The following is a 13,713-nucleotide window of genomic DNA, read 5'->3' on the forward strand; positions in this document are numbered from 1 at the left end:
CTTGAGCAGGGGGGTTGGACTAGATGATCTCCAGAGGTCCCTTCCAACCTCAGCGATTCTATGATTCTGTGATTCTGTAATTTCTGACTCCACTTCCTGCAGACAGGGAAAGGAGACATTCTGATAAGCAGGCTACAGCTCCACTCTTCCATGTTTTTTTCCAACAATTGATAGCATAAGGAGTTACTTCTTCTGGATATTGCAGTGAAGACTCCATGCAATAGATAGGAATCGTAAAAATACCATAAGAAAGAACACATGCAAAAAAAAAATCASAGGAGAGCATTACAGGGAAGGGGAAGTTATAGATTAAAAGATTTTTAATACAGGATCTAAATTCTTGGATTAAATACAGGATTCTAAATTCTTCAGAGAGAGAGGCTGCTAATAAACCCAAGAATATTTCATACTGAATTTGAACTTCTGGCATCTTTGTAATTTGAGAGAGCAACACTCTACAGATTGCCAGATAGGAATTACTGTATTCCGCAAAAAGCAGAGGGGCTTACTGAAGAATTAAAAAAAAAAAAAAAAAAAATCCAGACTGTGGGACAACATACTTCTCAAGGTAAATGAATAAAGGTGAGTCAGAGATCACACGAACTAAACGTATCTGGGAAACCTGAGATTAAGACTTTTGTTGTAGTGTTCACAGGGAAACTTCAAGGTGTTGAAGGAAAAAAAACCCTGACTGAAAAAAAAACTGACAAAGCACAGGAAATTAGAATTTGCCTTGTTCATTTACTCTTATTGATAATTAGCATAATGTATTTCATGGACAACTCCTGGTGGGGCAGGGAAGGAAAGCCAGATACCAAARGGAATGGCTTACTTAGAAATACTGTTACATAAGGAATGAGAACAAGAAGCTAAATGATAAAGTAAAACCAAAACAAATTGCTAAAGCAGAAGAATGGAAAAAGTCTTCTGATAGCACAGGCATCATATCATTGGTTCGCACCCATTAAAAAACCAAAACACAACTCCTAAACCACACTCTCTTCCATGCAGCTGAATAGAACAACTTAGGTCATTACAGTTTCTTCCATTTCTGGAAATGACCTGACCTGAATGGAACTGTGAATTCCATACTTGCTTATTATCAAGACTACACTCAAATTAAAATATTATAGCTGAAAATGATATTTTAAATATTCTTCTTCATTTTCTAAACCATGCCTCTCCTGGGAATGCTCCCATTAAAATTAAGGTATTCTTAAAACTGGTATTTCCTATGTTATCGACATTTTAGATTATTAAAATATGTATTCTGGTCTTAAAAAGAATTTGAAAGAGGAGCAATACCCATCTCTTCAAAGCCAGATGGACACTACTACTCTGTGGTGGAAAGTTTTTTGGGAATTATATGAACCTCCAATTATCTGGAGTTCTGACTTTAAAGGTAATTTTTAAGAATACCATTCAGATTGATTTTTGTTACCAAGTTTAATACTGAGCTTGCAGTATTAAAATACTAAATGAAAAGATACCATCCAGACTAAATTGTATGGTTTTGCAAGCTTCCTCAGAAAGAGCATGATTTTTAATTCAGCTAGACTTCTGATTAACTCTTGTACAGTAAACTGAATCAATTCTGATTAAAATGAACTTTATCAAACTCATGAACATGCATTGCCATTCTTCAGGAATCAAACACTTACCAATCATAACTGGTGTTCCTTCAGTATTGAAATGATTAGCAAGTTCTCTTCCCTGTAAAGCTAGTTCAGAACCTTGGCTAGGTGAGAAATATAACATTAGAGTTTTCATCCTCATGAGGCTTAATTTCCTAATTATCCATTATGCTAATTAACTACAAAGGTAACTGCTTAGATAGTGGCTTAGATTATTTTTTTCAGCAGGTTAAAACAAACAAACAAAATAATACCTCCTGGGACAATTTGGAAAAAAGTTCTTTATGCARCTTACAGATTCTGGTTGGGCCAATGAAGGTGCTGTGACCTTAGCAGCCACCAAAGCACCTGGAGTCACCCAGATACTATCAAGTGTCTGCTGCTTGTCTCCCAGAGCGGGGACAGCTGGTAAACCCCAGTAGCTCCCTTCAAGTGGCTGAAAAACAGACTAGTTACATCTGTCAGCAAGTGGAAGCCTGAAGTAACAGAACTTCATCAGAAACATAACTAAAATAAGGTACTGATAAAGGTGTTAATAATGATGTGTCTTAAGATGTGCTTCCACTTTAATTGCACAAGCAATTGCAGTGCAATACTTGCATCTAAGTTGGCTTTAAAACAGCTTTCTCATTTATTGTTAGTAATCTGGTCACAGCAACATTGAACCCAGCTTGGTTTAATTTCCCAGCTTTCCTGTTCAACTGTGGGTACCAGTCACAGTCAAGAGAATATGGCTACATGGAAGGGAAAGGCATACACACAAGATGCATGCACATATGCCAGGATTTGGAAGTGAAGACACATGTCTGAGGGAGACTCACAGTCTCCTTAGAAGACTGACAGTGCTCTCAAAAGGGATGAGAGAAGCTAGGCAAGGAAATAAATACAGATATTTTTATTAACTTGCTTCTATATTACTTCATATAATGGTCAATCTTTTGGAAACCCTAAGAAAGCCTGGGTGCCTGCTTCAACTCTATCAAATCCCTGGACAGATGGATTAAATGCAGATGGAGTACAATACTGGAACTCTGGGGAAGGGTGCATTTACAGTACTGGATTCAGCATTGCTATTGCTGGTGCAGCTGTGAAGTACTATTTCCATAATGAGTTAATGAGGTGCTCGCTGGAATTGTGCCCGAGACAAAATCCTATCCACAGACAGCTCAGTGACCAGCTCAGAAAGATTTACAGTATCAGGCTGCATGACATCTCTCCTCTCAGCATGGTAGCGAGGTCGGTGTTTTATAATCCTGAAAAACACAGGTGCTCCCTCATGGCAGCACTTTGAGCAACTCCACCCAGTTCACAAAGGAAACTATATTCTTCTGCACAGGAGTAAAAGCCTTCACACTAGCAGGCCTGTCACAGCTGCTATAAATAATAGGTGGATCATCTGCAAATATAAACTCTGGAACAAAAAGATTAAAATTGGCTGTACAAAACTTTACAAAATATTGAAGAAACAAACTATTTTCCTACCATTGAGAATCACTATCACAGCGGTTATATGCCCTTTTAGAATATCTACAGCAGAATATAGTCTAAATAATTACAACTCATGAGTAGTATTTTGTTTGACTAGAATTTTCTTACAGGCTAAATTATTAATATTCTTCTTGATTCCATTATTGTATTTATCTACACAACACTCAGAGATTTGTTAGTCTGCTTACAGCTATGTAGATGACAAAAGAGCAGCAGTTCAGTAATTTCATTTCAGATAAATACTGAACATTATTCTTCTCCTCCCAAAAATAATTGTAGGGTTCTTTACTGTGTATGAAAGTGTCAGATTGTCAGAATGGGATCAAATCCCTTGTTTTATCTGCCACGCAAAACCAGAACAGAGATTACTATTTCCAGGCTGCTCAACAATTTGCCTCAATCCGAAACTCAAGGGCTAGCTCTGTGGATGAAGTAATAGTTTACTGCTAATGTGCATTCAATTCATTATGACTGCTGGAGTGTGTGTGCCTGTTACAAAAATGGGTTGTGATGCAAAGGAAATAGGCTGAATTCCACATTTTGCATATCATTAAGCGATTCATAGGAACTGCAGACTTGAGCCTGAAGCCCAGGAGAAATTCAGCAATACCTTCAACAGTAAACAGCTCCCGCTTTCCTCATCACACCTAAGCAAGAACGGGTGTTTATGAACAAGGGACCCTTAAAATGTCACATACAAGATTCATGATCCCTTTTATTATCCCTATTATCCCACGTATTGTAATGGTAACTAGCATCCTAAGACATTCAGTCTCTTTAACAATTACTGAACTATCAAACCAATATTGATTCTTACCTGACAAACAATATTTTTGACGTTATTCCAAAAAGTTGGTTCAAAACAAGCTGTACCTCAATAGAGCCAATCCATTGCCGTGACCCAACAAATGCTGCTGGTTTGTCTCCAGCATCAACCAGTGCCTTTGTAACATCAACATGAAGAAGAAAAAACCCTCAGCAACATACAGTAGGCAATCCCACCATTTTTCCTGAACATACAAAGTTGGCTTAAATATACAGAACATGTTTTGAATGTGATTGGTCAAAAGCAGACAAACAGATACTGAATTCAGGCACTGTGCTTCTGCTTCGGAAATGTCCCTTGAAGACAGCACAGTGCCMGTAAGCACCCAGGGTAAGCCCAGATCCACCGATGGATTTAGAACTGGGATGATGAGCACTGACRTGCCTGTTATTTAAGCACATCATTTACATTGCAAGAGCCACTGCAGAGACTTAAGTACCTGGATTACTATTCGAGGTATCTCAGAAAAGGATCCATAAAAAAGTACCCTGAAGAAGATGCCACCAAAGCTGGCTAACAAAATACAAGGAAGGTAGGGGTTTATTTTAAATTCTTCTGCTCTCTGAAGCTTACACGTTACATACAGCATTGCAGAGAGGGGCCCTCTCTGCTCAGTATACACAGCCCACAAAGAGTCCTGAAGGCTAATGTATTCTTCTAGATGCCTAAAATACTGTAAGATGGTTTAGGTGGGGACTAAAAAATGTTTGGGAAATTGCAATTTTTACTTAAGTGCTTAAATCCCTGTTAGGTATGATGCAAGTCCTCTTATGGATTAACCAAACTTTGCTAAAATGTTAAATAAATAAATATAATATAAAGCACAGTATTTACAAGAACAAAGATAAATGCAGTGGTTTTTTTAGGCATACAATACTAGCTATCGAAGTCTACAGTTTTTCCTCAGTAGCATTAACATAAGTAAACATACTCAGATATGCATTCAAATTCACAAAAGAAAATGTGAATTGAAAGAGTTTCAAAAAACAAAAAAAGCCCACTACTCTCATTGGCAAAGTTGCAAAAAACTGCAGTAAATTAATGAATAGCATTTGGGGACTAATCCAGCTGTAACTGAAAACAAGTCAGTTTTAAAACTGATTTTAGTCTGATGGATTGGGTTCTTTGTTCTCTGTCTTGTGGCAAAAACAGTGAAAATGTGTTATAATCTGAGCTTCCAACGCAGTGTTAATCCAAGGAAATATTTAGAAGACTATTTTAATTAATCTCATTTGTATAGATAAACAGTTGGAAACACATCTACAATAAAACTTGTCAAAAATAACAATTCAGAAGTACTACAGTTCACATTAAGAGTTGAATTAAAAACACCAACACAAATTTGAAGTCTAAAAATATATTACTTCTATATTTAAAAAATAATGTAATCTATACAAACTTTTCTAAGCAATTAAATATGCATAAAGTATACTTAATTTGCATAAACATTTGTACCTGTTGAATTTCCTTGTGTGTTGGTATAGATGCATCCATGTAACCTTGGTGCTTGAACCAAGAACAGATCGTCTGCAAAGACCGATAGGCACAGCCCCAACCACTGTCATCAATCCGATCCTGCATATAGTGATGATAACTATATATGCCATGTACTAAATAAACCTGCACAAAAAAGATAATACAGCTGGATCTAATCACACTTGCATCCATTTTCAGAGAAGCCATTTATCTGTGTCGCTTGCATGGTGACAGCTTTCAACTGAGAATTATGAATCTTTGGAAGAATGGAAGGTTTGTAAATCACATAGGATCATTCTTCCTTTCCTGTCTCCTAAGTATCTCCACATTCACCATTTTAGTTTATTGTTCTGGTTCTGAGAAACTTTTAAAATACATATTAAAAATATGTCAGGTAACCTTTAAAACAGTGTACATTCTTTTGCAAAAAAAAACACACCACAAAACCCAAATCCTTTGGGATGAATAGAGCCAAAGCAATGCCATCTTATACAGAGGCACCATTTTGCTTAAAAGACCAAGTCACTTACTGCACTCTTTCTTTCTTATCTGTACAATATTCATTATCTAAATTATTTCTTTTAACAACAAATCTCAAGTAAAATAAAAAAAGTGCTTTCTTATAAATGTTTCAACTGAAACTTACCATACCAGAGTCTGTACCAGGTGAATTAAGATGTACATGTGGATTTCTGAGATATCCATCTTTATATGGTTCATCTGGAAAATGATAAGCATTTGCTCTCTTGAAATATGGTCTATCACATGGCAGATTGAACAACCCATGTAATTCCTACATGCAAGTTAGAACAAAAATAAAGAACACAATTCAAGTTTTGGATTAAAGGAAACAATGCTTTTGAACTAATAATGTCAGAACAAATTTTTGACATACAGCTTAGCAACTGTAATTAAACAGATTTTAATATATTAGTATTCAGCATGTATGTTTACCGGTAGACCTCACCTCTCTGACAAAGCTCACGAAGGCTTAGCTCCTATCTAAAAGAGCCCACTCTGTAGCCCTGTTACGTTATGCCAATTTCTTTGGTGCTGCATTCAGGATTTCATGACAAATTGAAAATATGATAAAACATAGCATAATGGCAAAGGATTACATATTTATCTGTGCAGTAGTATATACACTGAATTTAAATCTTGAATAATATTAAAGACATATGAATAAGCACATACTGAGACAAATTAAAGAGAGAGAGCTAGTGTTTTAAGCAGATTCAATTGTTTTTTAAATCTCATAAGCGCTATTTACAACACAGCAACAACATTTCAAGAGATACATTGTTCTACTTCGAGGGCAAAAGGGCATGATAAGATCATCTAGGATAACCTCTATATYACAGGAAATACATTTCACACAGATGACCCAACACAGAACACAGTTATGTTAGTTACAGATAACACTTAAGTACGGAAGATAAAACTGCCTGAGCAGAAGACAGAAAGCAGGAAAGACTTATGTGCCACCATTGTCTGAGGCCCCTGCAAAGGTGAGGAATAGATTAGGTTTGATATACCCAAAATGATCTGAGATACCAGTACAAGCTTCACTCTGCAGAAGAAAAAGAAAAATCCCCGAGGCCTCTCTCCATCTAACAAAGCTAGAAGATTCTTTCCCCACTCTTGGTATGTTAAACTATGTGACCCTAACAATATCTGCCGAATACCTGGCAGGCATCCAAAAGGATTCTCTGTGCCACATCATGGCCTCTTCTAGCTGTGCCAATCACTGACAGTCCAGCAGGCAAAAACAGAAACAAAAAACTGGCTAAAGTTGGTCAGCTGTGGGCCATGAGAAAAAAATCCTAACCCTCTCAGGCAATCAATTAAAGATTTTAAGTAATAAAGCACTATAAGTAACCTTAAACACTACAGTGGAAGTGGAGAACTCAGCGAATTCAATACCAGAAAAGACCAGAAAGGACTACTGTAGATAAAAACCTATCTAAAAGAAATCCTATGTAGTTTTAAAATCTCTGTTGTCCCCTTACTAAGAAAAAGATCTGATACATTTTATAAAATATCTTTCAATAAATCAAGCTTACATATTCAGTATACTGTTTCAGTTACAATAATAATAATAAAAATCTGCATCTGTTAGTATTTATTCTACATCAGCTAAATGAAAAGCTTTACCTTTCTGTAACTTTCCAGCTGATCATCTGAAATGCCTGTAGGATATGAGATTGTTACAAGGCGATTTTTTCCTGGTAACATGAAATGAAATTGTTCTGGTACCACAACTGATGTTCCCTTCCTATATTTCATGATACATCTTTCCATATCAGTTAATTGCCTGTGAATTGCTTTCACCAGGAGATTCCGCACCCTGCGAAGTACAAGGCAGAGTATTTACGAAGTAGAACAGTGATGCTGAATCTTTTCTCTCATAGCTCTGTTACCTAACACTTATATCCACATTTGCAGCCGGGCTGAGGAACCTGTTACTTTCACACCTCCTTCAGTCCATTCTCACAGAGAAGGACAGAACCTCAACATGCTTTGCTCAAAGTATATCTGCACACAGAAACTACGCCCTAGTGATTCAACCCTCTAAAGGGAAGGTACCCTGGTCTCATAACAGAAACACAAACATTTTGAGCATTTATGGAAATACAGTTACATATAAAATGATATGATTCTTTTTTGCATTTCATCTACCTCATTTAGTACCCTTCAGAATCAAATCCCATGGAAAAAAAAAAACAAAGAAAAAATACAGATGAAGACACTAGTTTCAATCAAATACTCAGTCACTCTTTCTCACACATACATGTATTTACAGGAGTTAAAGAATCTTTGGAACATTTTCTCAACTTTCTGAATTCCTTACTAAGCAATGGTTACCAGTTATCAAATCTATCAGATATTACATGTAATAAAAGCTTATCAGTTCTGAAAATCCTAATGAAAATTCAATAACATCCTAAATAATGATGGAAAGCTTTAACATATAAATAAAATGTGTCCTATTCCCTAGTCGGCACAAAAAAAATTGCATGCCATTATATTAACTCTTTATAAACTCAATTTGTCATAGATAGCAAAAAAAGATTAAGTAAATTATTAAAACTGTCTACTGGAGCTTTCAACTAGTATGMAAATATTTCAAATTCTATTGTAAATACAGTCAAATTCCATCTATGTAAAATACTATAGACTACTTTATTAAACGGATTAAGAATATAATAGCTTTACTTTATTACTTTCAGGAAAAGGCAGAAATGAAAGTAAACTGAAAAGTCATAAATTCAGAATCATACATACTTTCCCCAAGTTTCTTCTGGAGAAACAGATACAACAACATCAACTGGTAATGTCATATTAATATAGTGGTGTTCTTTGTTTTCCCTTTCAATGACTGGAGCCAAAGCAGCTAATGAAGATGTCATCTCTAACATCAGGTCTATATTGACTATCTGCTGCTGCAAAGAACAAAGACACCAAAAGTACATCTCCAACAACAGATGCATCAATAAGGCAAAAGGAATATGGTGGATATTTTATAATCAATTCAGTAATGAAATAATTGGGTTTAAAAAAAGCTAACATTGTTTAAGATCGGAATTTCTACATGCTGATCTGTTGTAGACGGATCTTTGTATTAATGCTGAATCTCAATGACTTTAAAGGGGTTCATCTAAGTCATGCAAATGTCTACTTGTGTAGAGAAGGTTATGGAAAGCAGATCTAGTAATTTTCAAAYGATATGTTGAATGTTATAGTTTATTAGTGTGATGGGACACGTACCATATCTTGTAACTTTTTATCCTTCTTTTTGCCAAGCTTTCGTCTGGTCTCATCATCTTGATCAAATCTAAGTATCAACAGAAAGAGAAATTTCTATAACATTAAATTAATGTATTACAAATATATATATATTTTTAATATACTTACTGTATAAATCGTATTATCTCCTTACAAGCAGAATCATCAGTCAGTTCTGACGGAACAGTGTTCATACCATTGTTAGGCCACACATAGACAGAACTGTGACAAATCTGTAATACGAGAACATCTGACGACAGTTTGTTTGCAAGATCACTGAAAATATATTTTAATGCCWCTTTTGTTGATGCCTCTAAAACAGAATAAGGACATAATTAGCCCAGAAAATTCTCTCACTTTTATGATAGCTGCTAGACATACATTTAAAATAAAAGTGATATGTTTTGACTTCGAAAGAAAAGTAAGTTCTGTTACGATCAGAAAAATGGCTACGTAAGCAAAAATTAAGATTTCATTTTTTTACTCAACAGGTCTGTTTCAAGCATTTGCACTCACACGTGCTTGAACAAAAGTCTACTATTTCTCTTAACTTGTAAAATACGAAGAGCTGACAGAGTTATAGAAGAATAACCTACATCGTAGCTGATTCTCACACCAGTAACTACTAACCAAGCCTTCAATTTCAGACAAACTTCTCTGTATAAACATCTCTGTAGATGTCTCTGAATAGATATTTCTCTGTATGCTTATATTTATTCTTCTGAGTAAATCCTGGAAAGATTCAATCTTAGTCACATCTTAGTTGTATCATTATCCAAAAATGTAAACTTAAAGCATGTTAAGTTTTTGGAAAAGCAGGACCTACACTCCAGCTGCAGACCTAATTTTGGCCAACATACACCAGCAAGCAAGCCACACACTGGCCAGCCTGAATTGTTATTACTGGTATTGATTCTTGTCTTTCAGAGCTTCATTTGACTTTGTAACAGTTGCACCCATTATTTACAACCTGAACCAATACTAGATATGACAGAGAATTTTTGCATGTTACCAGCACTGTTCTTCTCACTGAGGAGATCAACAACCATTACTCACAACAAAACAAGCTACACAAAGATTATCAAAATACTGAATGGTATTTCTTTACCTTATCAACTTACCATTAGTTGGCTTTTCTGCTACAAGTCTGTAAAAGCTACAGTATTAGAAAAAACAGACAAAACCCAACATACTTATCTAAATGTCTTCTAAAAGGAAGACCTGATTGTCTTCAAAAAAGTGGTCTGCCATATTCATATACTGAGACGTTCTCTATTTGTAGAATATTATGCTGCACTGAGACACTCTAAATATCACTCTGTCACTCTACCTCACTGTGGTTAAAATTCACTACTCAGTAAACAAAGTCAAAGGCGTGGGCGCTCCCTGAGGTTACAACAAAAGATTACTATGCTTTAGGCCAATCTATTCAACACTTCCATTCCACATCATGAACTGAACTTAAAGTTGAAGTTTCTTTTCAAGAATCATTAGCAATGAATTCAGAGCTTCTAGCAAAGACATGTTCTTCTAAACACAGAATGACCAAACAGTTGAGCTACAGATGCCCTCCTCTTGCACAAGCAGTCCTGCACTCCTCCCTGATAGGGAGCTCAAGGACCACAGATAGCCTTGAGTAGATTTTCTGAAGTGAATTCCACATTATTGTAAGAATGCAGAACTAGAGGAGCCTCTTAATGCCATATGGTCTTGTTATCACATGCAACTGCAGTAGCCAACCATGCCTAAATTTAGTGAAGTAACTAGTTAGCTAGTTCATCTTCTCTGTTTATCTAGAGAGACCGGTCCACAATTTCAAGACTGTATTATTAATGGAATCCTGTTATAATTGAATTAATTCTCAGCAAATTGCCCTCTGTTTGCCTGGAATGTTAGGGTCAACTCTGCGATCAAGTTGAAAAAGCGATTCCAATACTATACTCCATAAGTAGTACAAATATGTAAATAAAATGCCCTAAAATGGTAATTTAAACCTCGCTTCAAATTAAAATTAAAAACATACAGTGGAAGGGGAAGACTGACAGAAAATTAACAGAGGCAAAAAATAATACTCTTTGGACTTCATCTTTGGGGGTTTAGGAAGAAGCACTTAAAATCTGGTGAAATGCCAACAAAATAAACATTGTAGCTAAGTAATTAATGTTTACATAAATATCATGCTTTTATTAAGAAAGCTATGATAGTCTTACAGACACACCATCAGTAGTTGCAAGCTGAAATGCCAGATCCAAGCCTCCTCGTATTCTAAAGAGTATGTCCATAGCTTCTAGAATTTCCTAAGGAGAAAAAAAAAAAGAAGTGATAAAAAAATAAAGTTATTTCAATATGCTTCATCTCAAGCTACAATTAAAGCACAGTTCTTGAAACACTTCCTATCTGTACATGAAAGTCTKAATTAGATACTTTTTAACATTTAGAAATATTTTGGGTAAACTGTAATTGTTTTTGTTTCAATATATAGGTTTTGTTTCCTGTCTTAGGAGTCTACTTTCCGTAAGCCAGGGACTGCTCTGAGCATTACAGAGTAAAAAGATAATTAAGCATATCTATAAGGGTGCATCCACCTTCACTAGGAGATCACAGCTTTGGGGACAAAAAAAGAAAAAAGAGGGAAGGAACCCCTAGCACTCAGGCTGATGTTTCACATTAGATAGCAGCACTGCTTAAGCCGGCACAGATACCTCCCAGCTATTCCTTTCCCCTTCCAACATCCCTGCTCTGCTTTTTGGGGATGATTTAACATGAACTTCATCAGGGAACTCACCCAGATGGAAAAAAAAAATTGTTGCCTTTTTTTTTTTTTTTTGAGAAAGAACTTTTTCAGCCAGATCAGCTCTCAGTCAAGTTCACTGTGCCACTTTAAGAACAGCTGTCCCATTACATAGAGGAACAAAAGCTGACAGCCCAAAAGGGGGTGGGTATAACTAAATCTAACAGTCCCCCAAATAAAATGATTCACCGTCTTAGTTGTTCTGAAAAGACTGCAGGAGTAGCTACAGTAAGACCTTTTGCAAAGACTTACCATATCACTGTTTGCTAACTAAGCGTGGGAAACTTCCACATGCAATACTAGCCCTATTCATGAACTAAAAGAATCAAAATTTAAGACCAGTTTTCTTTCCAGTAAGAGTATTCTAAGCAGAAACACAGAAAAAGATACTCATGCCTAAAGAATATATAAGCATCTACACTTTTAACTTTGGGCTAAGGATTAAAGTTTCCATGATTCTGGACTGCCAAAGTTCACTACCTCAAGTACTGTACAAAATGCAGAAGGAAAGACTGCAATGCCTAACATTTTGGTTTCTGAAGCTGAATCCAGAACTATTTTAGATAACAGTTATCTATGTTAGAGAGATGTTGGAGTGTGGGATCTGCAAGTGCCAGCATGTGGGAAGTGAAACTGTGTAAAGTCACTACATTGGGTGTGCAGGCCCTTTAAGCTAGCTCCTGGGAAATACTCTGCCCAGGAGCATGTCACAGTCCTGGCCTTTTTCTCAGGTGTTTTAGTACACTCCAGACTCCAAGCCCCAAACCCTCTTCAGAGAGCGCACTGGAGCTACCATCATGTTTTTTTATGCAGTAGCCAGCTTTTTATGCAGTATTCATTCAAGATATGCATGGTTCACGTAAAATTCCTTTTTTAGATCAAATCCATGAAGACTATTCCAGAAACCAGGTTGCTATAAATGGCAACAGTAAGAGTTTATGCAGTGACATGGAGTAAGGACCAAAACCATTTCTTAGTTCAACAAGTTCAACTTAGTTCAACAAGATTGGGGCCCCTAATCTCCATTGTGGTTCAGTTCTGCTTCAACCACCTAATGCTTTTGGAGGCATTGCCCAAGGTTGCCCATAATAAAGTTAATTTTATTGTTATCTATTGCAGAATAAGACTTCTAAAAGTATTAAGTATTTGGGGAGCAGATTCAGACACAGGTATTTATCCACTACCAGGCGCCCAAGAACGTTTAATGACATGTGAGATGACAAAGCGTTACCCTGCAGGGKTTAGGCTATGCTGCCCTGGTCACCAAGGGCTCGGTGGAGTCTCTGGACTCAAAGGCTCCTCCACCGGACTTTGCCTGCATTGAGCTGAAAGATGTTTGTATTTGGGTGACTGCAATATAAGAATGAAGTTCATGAATGAGTTCTGGAAGGGGAATCGCAAAGGATTTGGCATACAAAGACAATACATTTTTTTGACAGGGGCCTGTCAGAGATGATGTCTTCAGCCAGATCCTTATCAGTCACCACGGTTTCCCCGCTTTCAGTCACGCAGGGAGAAATCCGTTAAAAACGGCAAGATGCTCCCACCCGTGACAGAAGCTGCGTGGGTGACGACGACGGGCTGCTGCGAAGAGAGGGTGAAGGCGCCACTGCGCTGCGCGACGCGGCCGGGTCCCGCGGGCAGGGCTGGGCGGCCCCGGCCTGGCACCCCGAGCCGCTCAGGGAGCCCTGGCGCACCCGAGTGGAGCGGAG

The 13,713-nt window shown here is 36.9% G+C and overlaps 2 protein-coding genes across 10 annotated transcripts in view; one reads left to right on the forward strand and one right to left on the reverse strand.

Annotated features, from left to right (window-relative positions):
• Positions 1-13,659, reverse strand: part of UFSP2 (UFM1 specific peptidase 2) — a 17,850-nt gene extending 4,191 nt beyond the window's left edge. The window contains exons 1-11 of one of the 9 annotated variants that reach the window (XM_026084049.1): positions 13,428-13,510; positions 11,429-11,507; positions 9,340-9,523; positions 9,193-9,259; positions 8,710-8,867; positions 7,579-7,771; positions 6,071-6,217; positions 5,404-5,568; positions 3,940-4,064; positions 1,662-1,738; positions 52-96 (exon numbers count right to left, since the gene is read on the reverse strand). In XM_026084049.1, coding sequence (XP_025939834.1) covers positions 59-96; positions 1,662-1,738; positions 3,940-4,064; positions 5,404-5,568; positions 6,071-6,217; positions 7,579-7,771; positions 8,710-8,867; positions 9,193-9,259; positions 9,340-9,523; positions 11,429-11,492 — 1,218 coding nt within the window. In that variant the 5' untranslated portion in view covers positions 11,493-11,507; positions 13,428-13,510 and the 3' untranslated portion in view covers positions 52-58. Of the gene's footprint in view, positions 1-51; positions 97-1,661; positions 1,739-2,514; positions 3,046-3,939; positions 4,065-5,403; positions 5,569-6,070; positions 6,218-7,578; positions 7,772-8,709; positions 8,868-9,192; positions 9,260-9,339; positions 9,524-11,428; positions 11,509-13,427; positions 13,511-13,548 lie in introns of those variants that run through there. The other 8 variants (XM_026084051.1, XM_026084044.1, XM_026084043.1 and 5 more) reach the window with 8 other exon arrangements.
• The window catches only part of CUNH4orf47 (chromosome unknown C4orf47 homolog), a 13,470-nt gene continuing 13,278 nt past the window's right edge, over positions 13,522-13,713 (forward strand). The window contains exon 1 of the mRNA XM_026084052.1: positions 13,522-13,598. The gene's annotated coding sequence lies outside the window, so the exon portion shown is untranslated. The remainder of the gene's footprint in view (positions 13,599-13,713) is intronic.

Source organism: Apteryx rowi, unplaced genomic scaffold, assembly GCF_003343035.1.
Source record: "Apteryx rowi isolate R43461 unplaced genomic scaffold, aptRow1 scaffold_625, whole genome shotgun sequence".
NCBI lineage: Eukaryota > Metazoa > Chordata > Aves > Apterygiformes > Apterygidae > Apteryx > Apteryx rowi.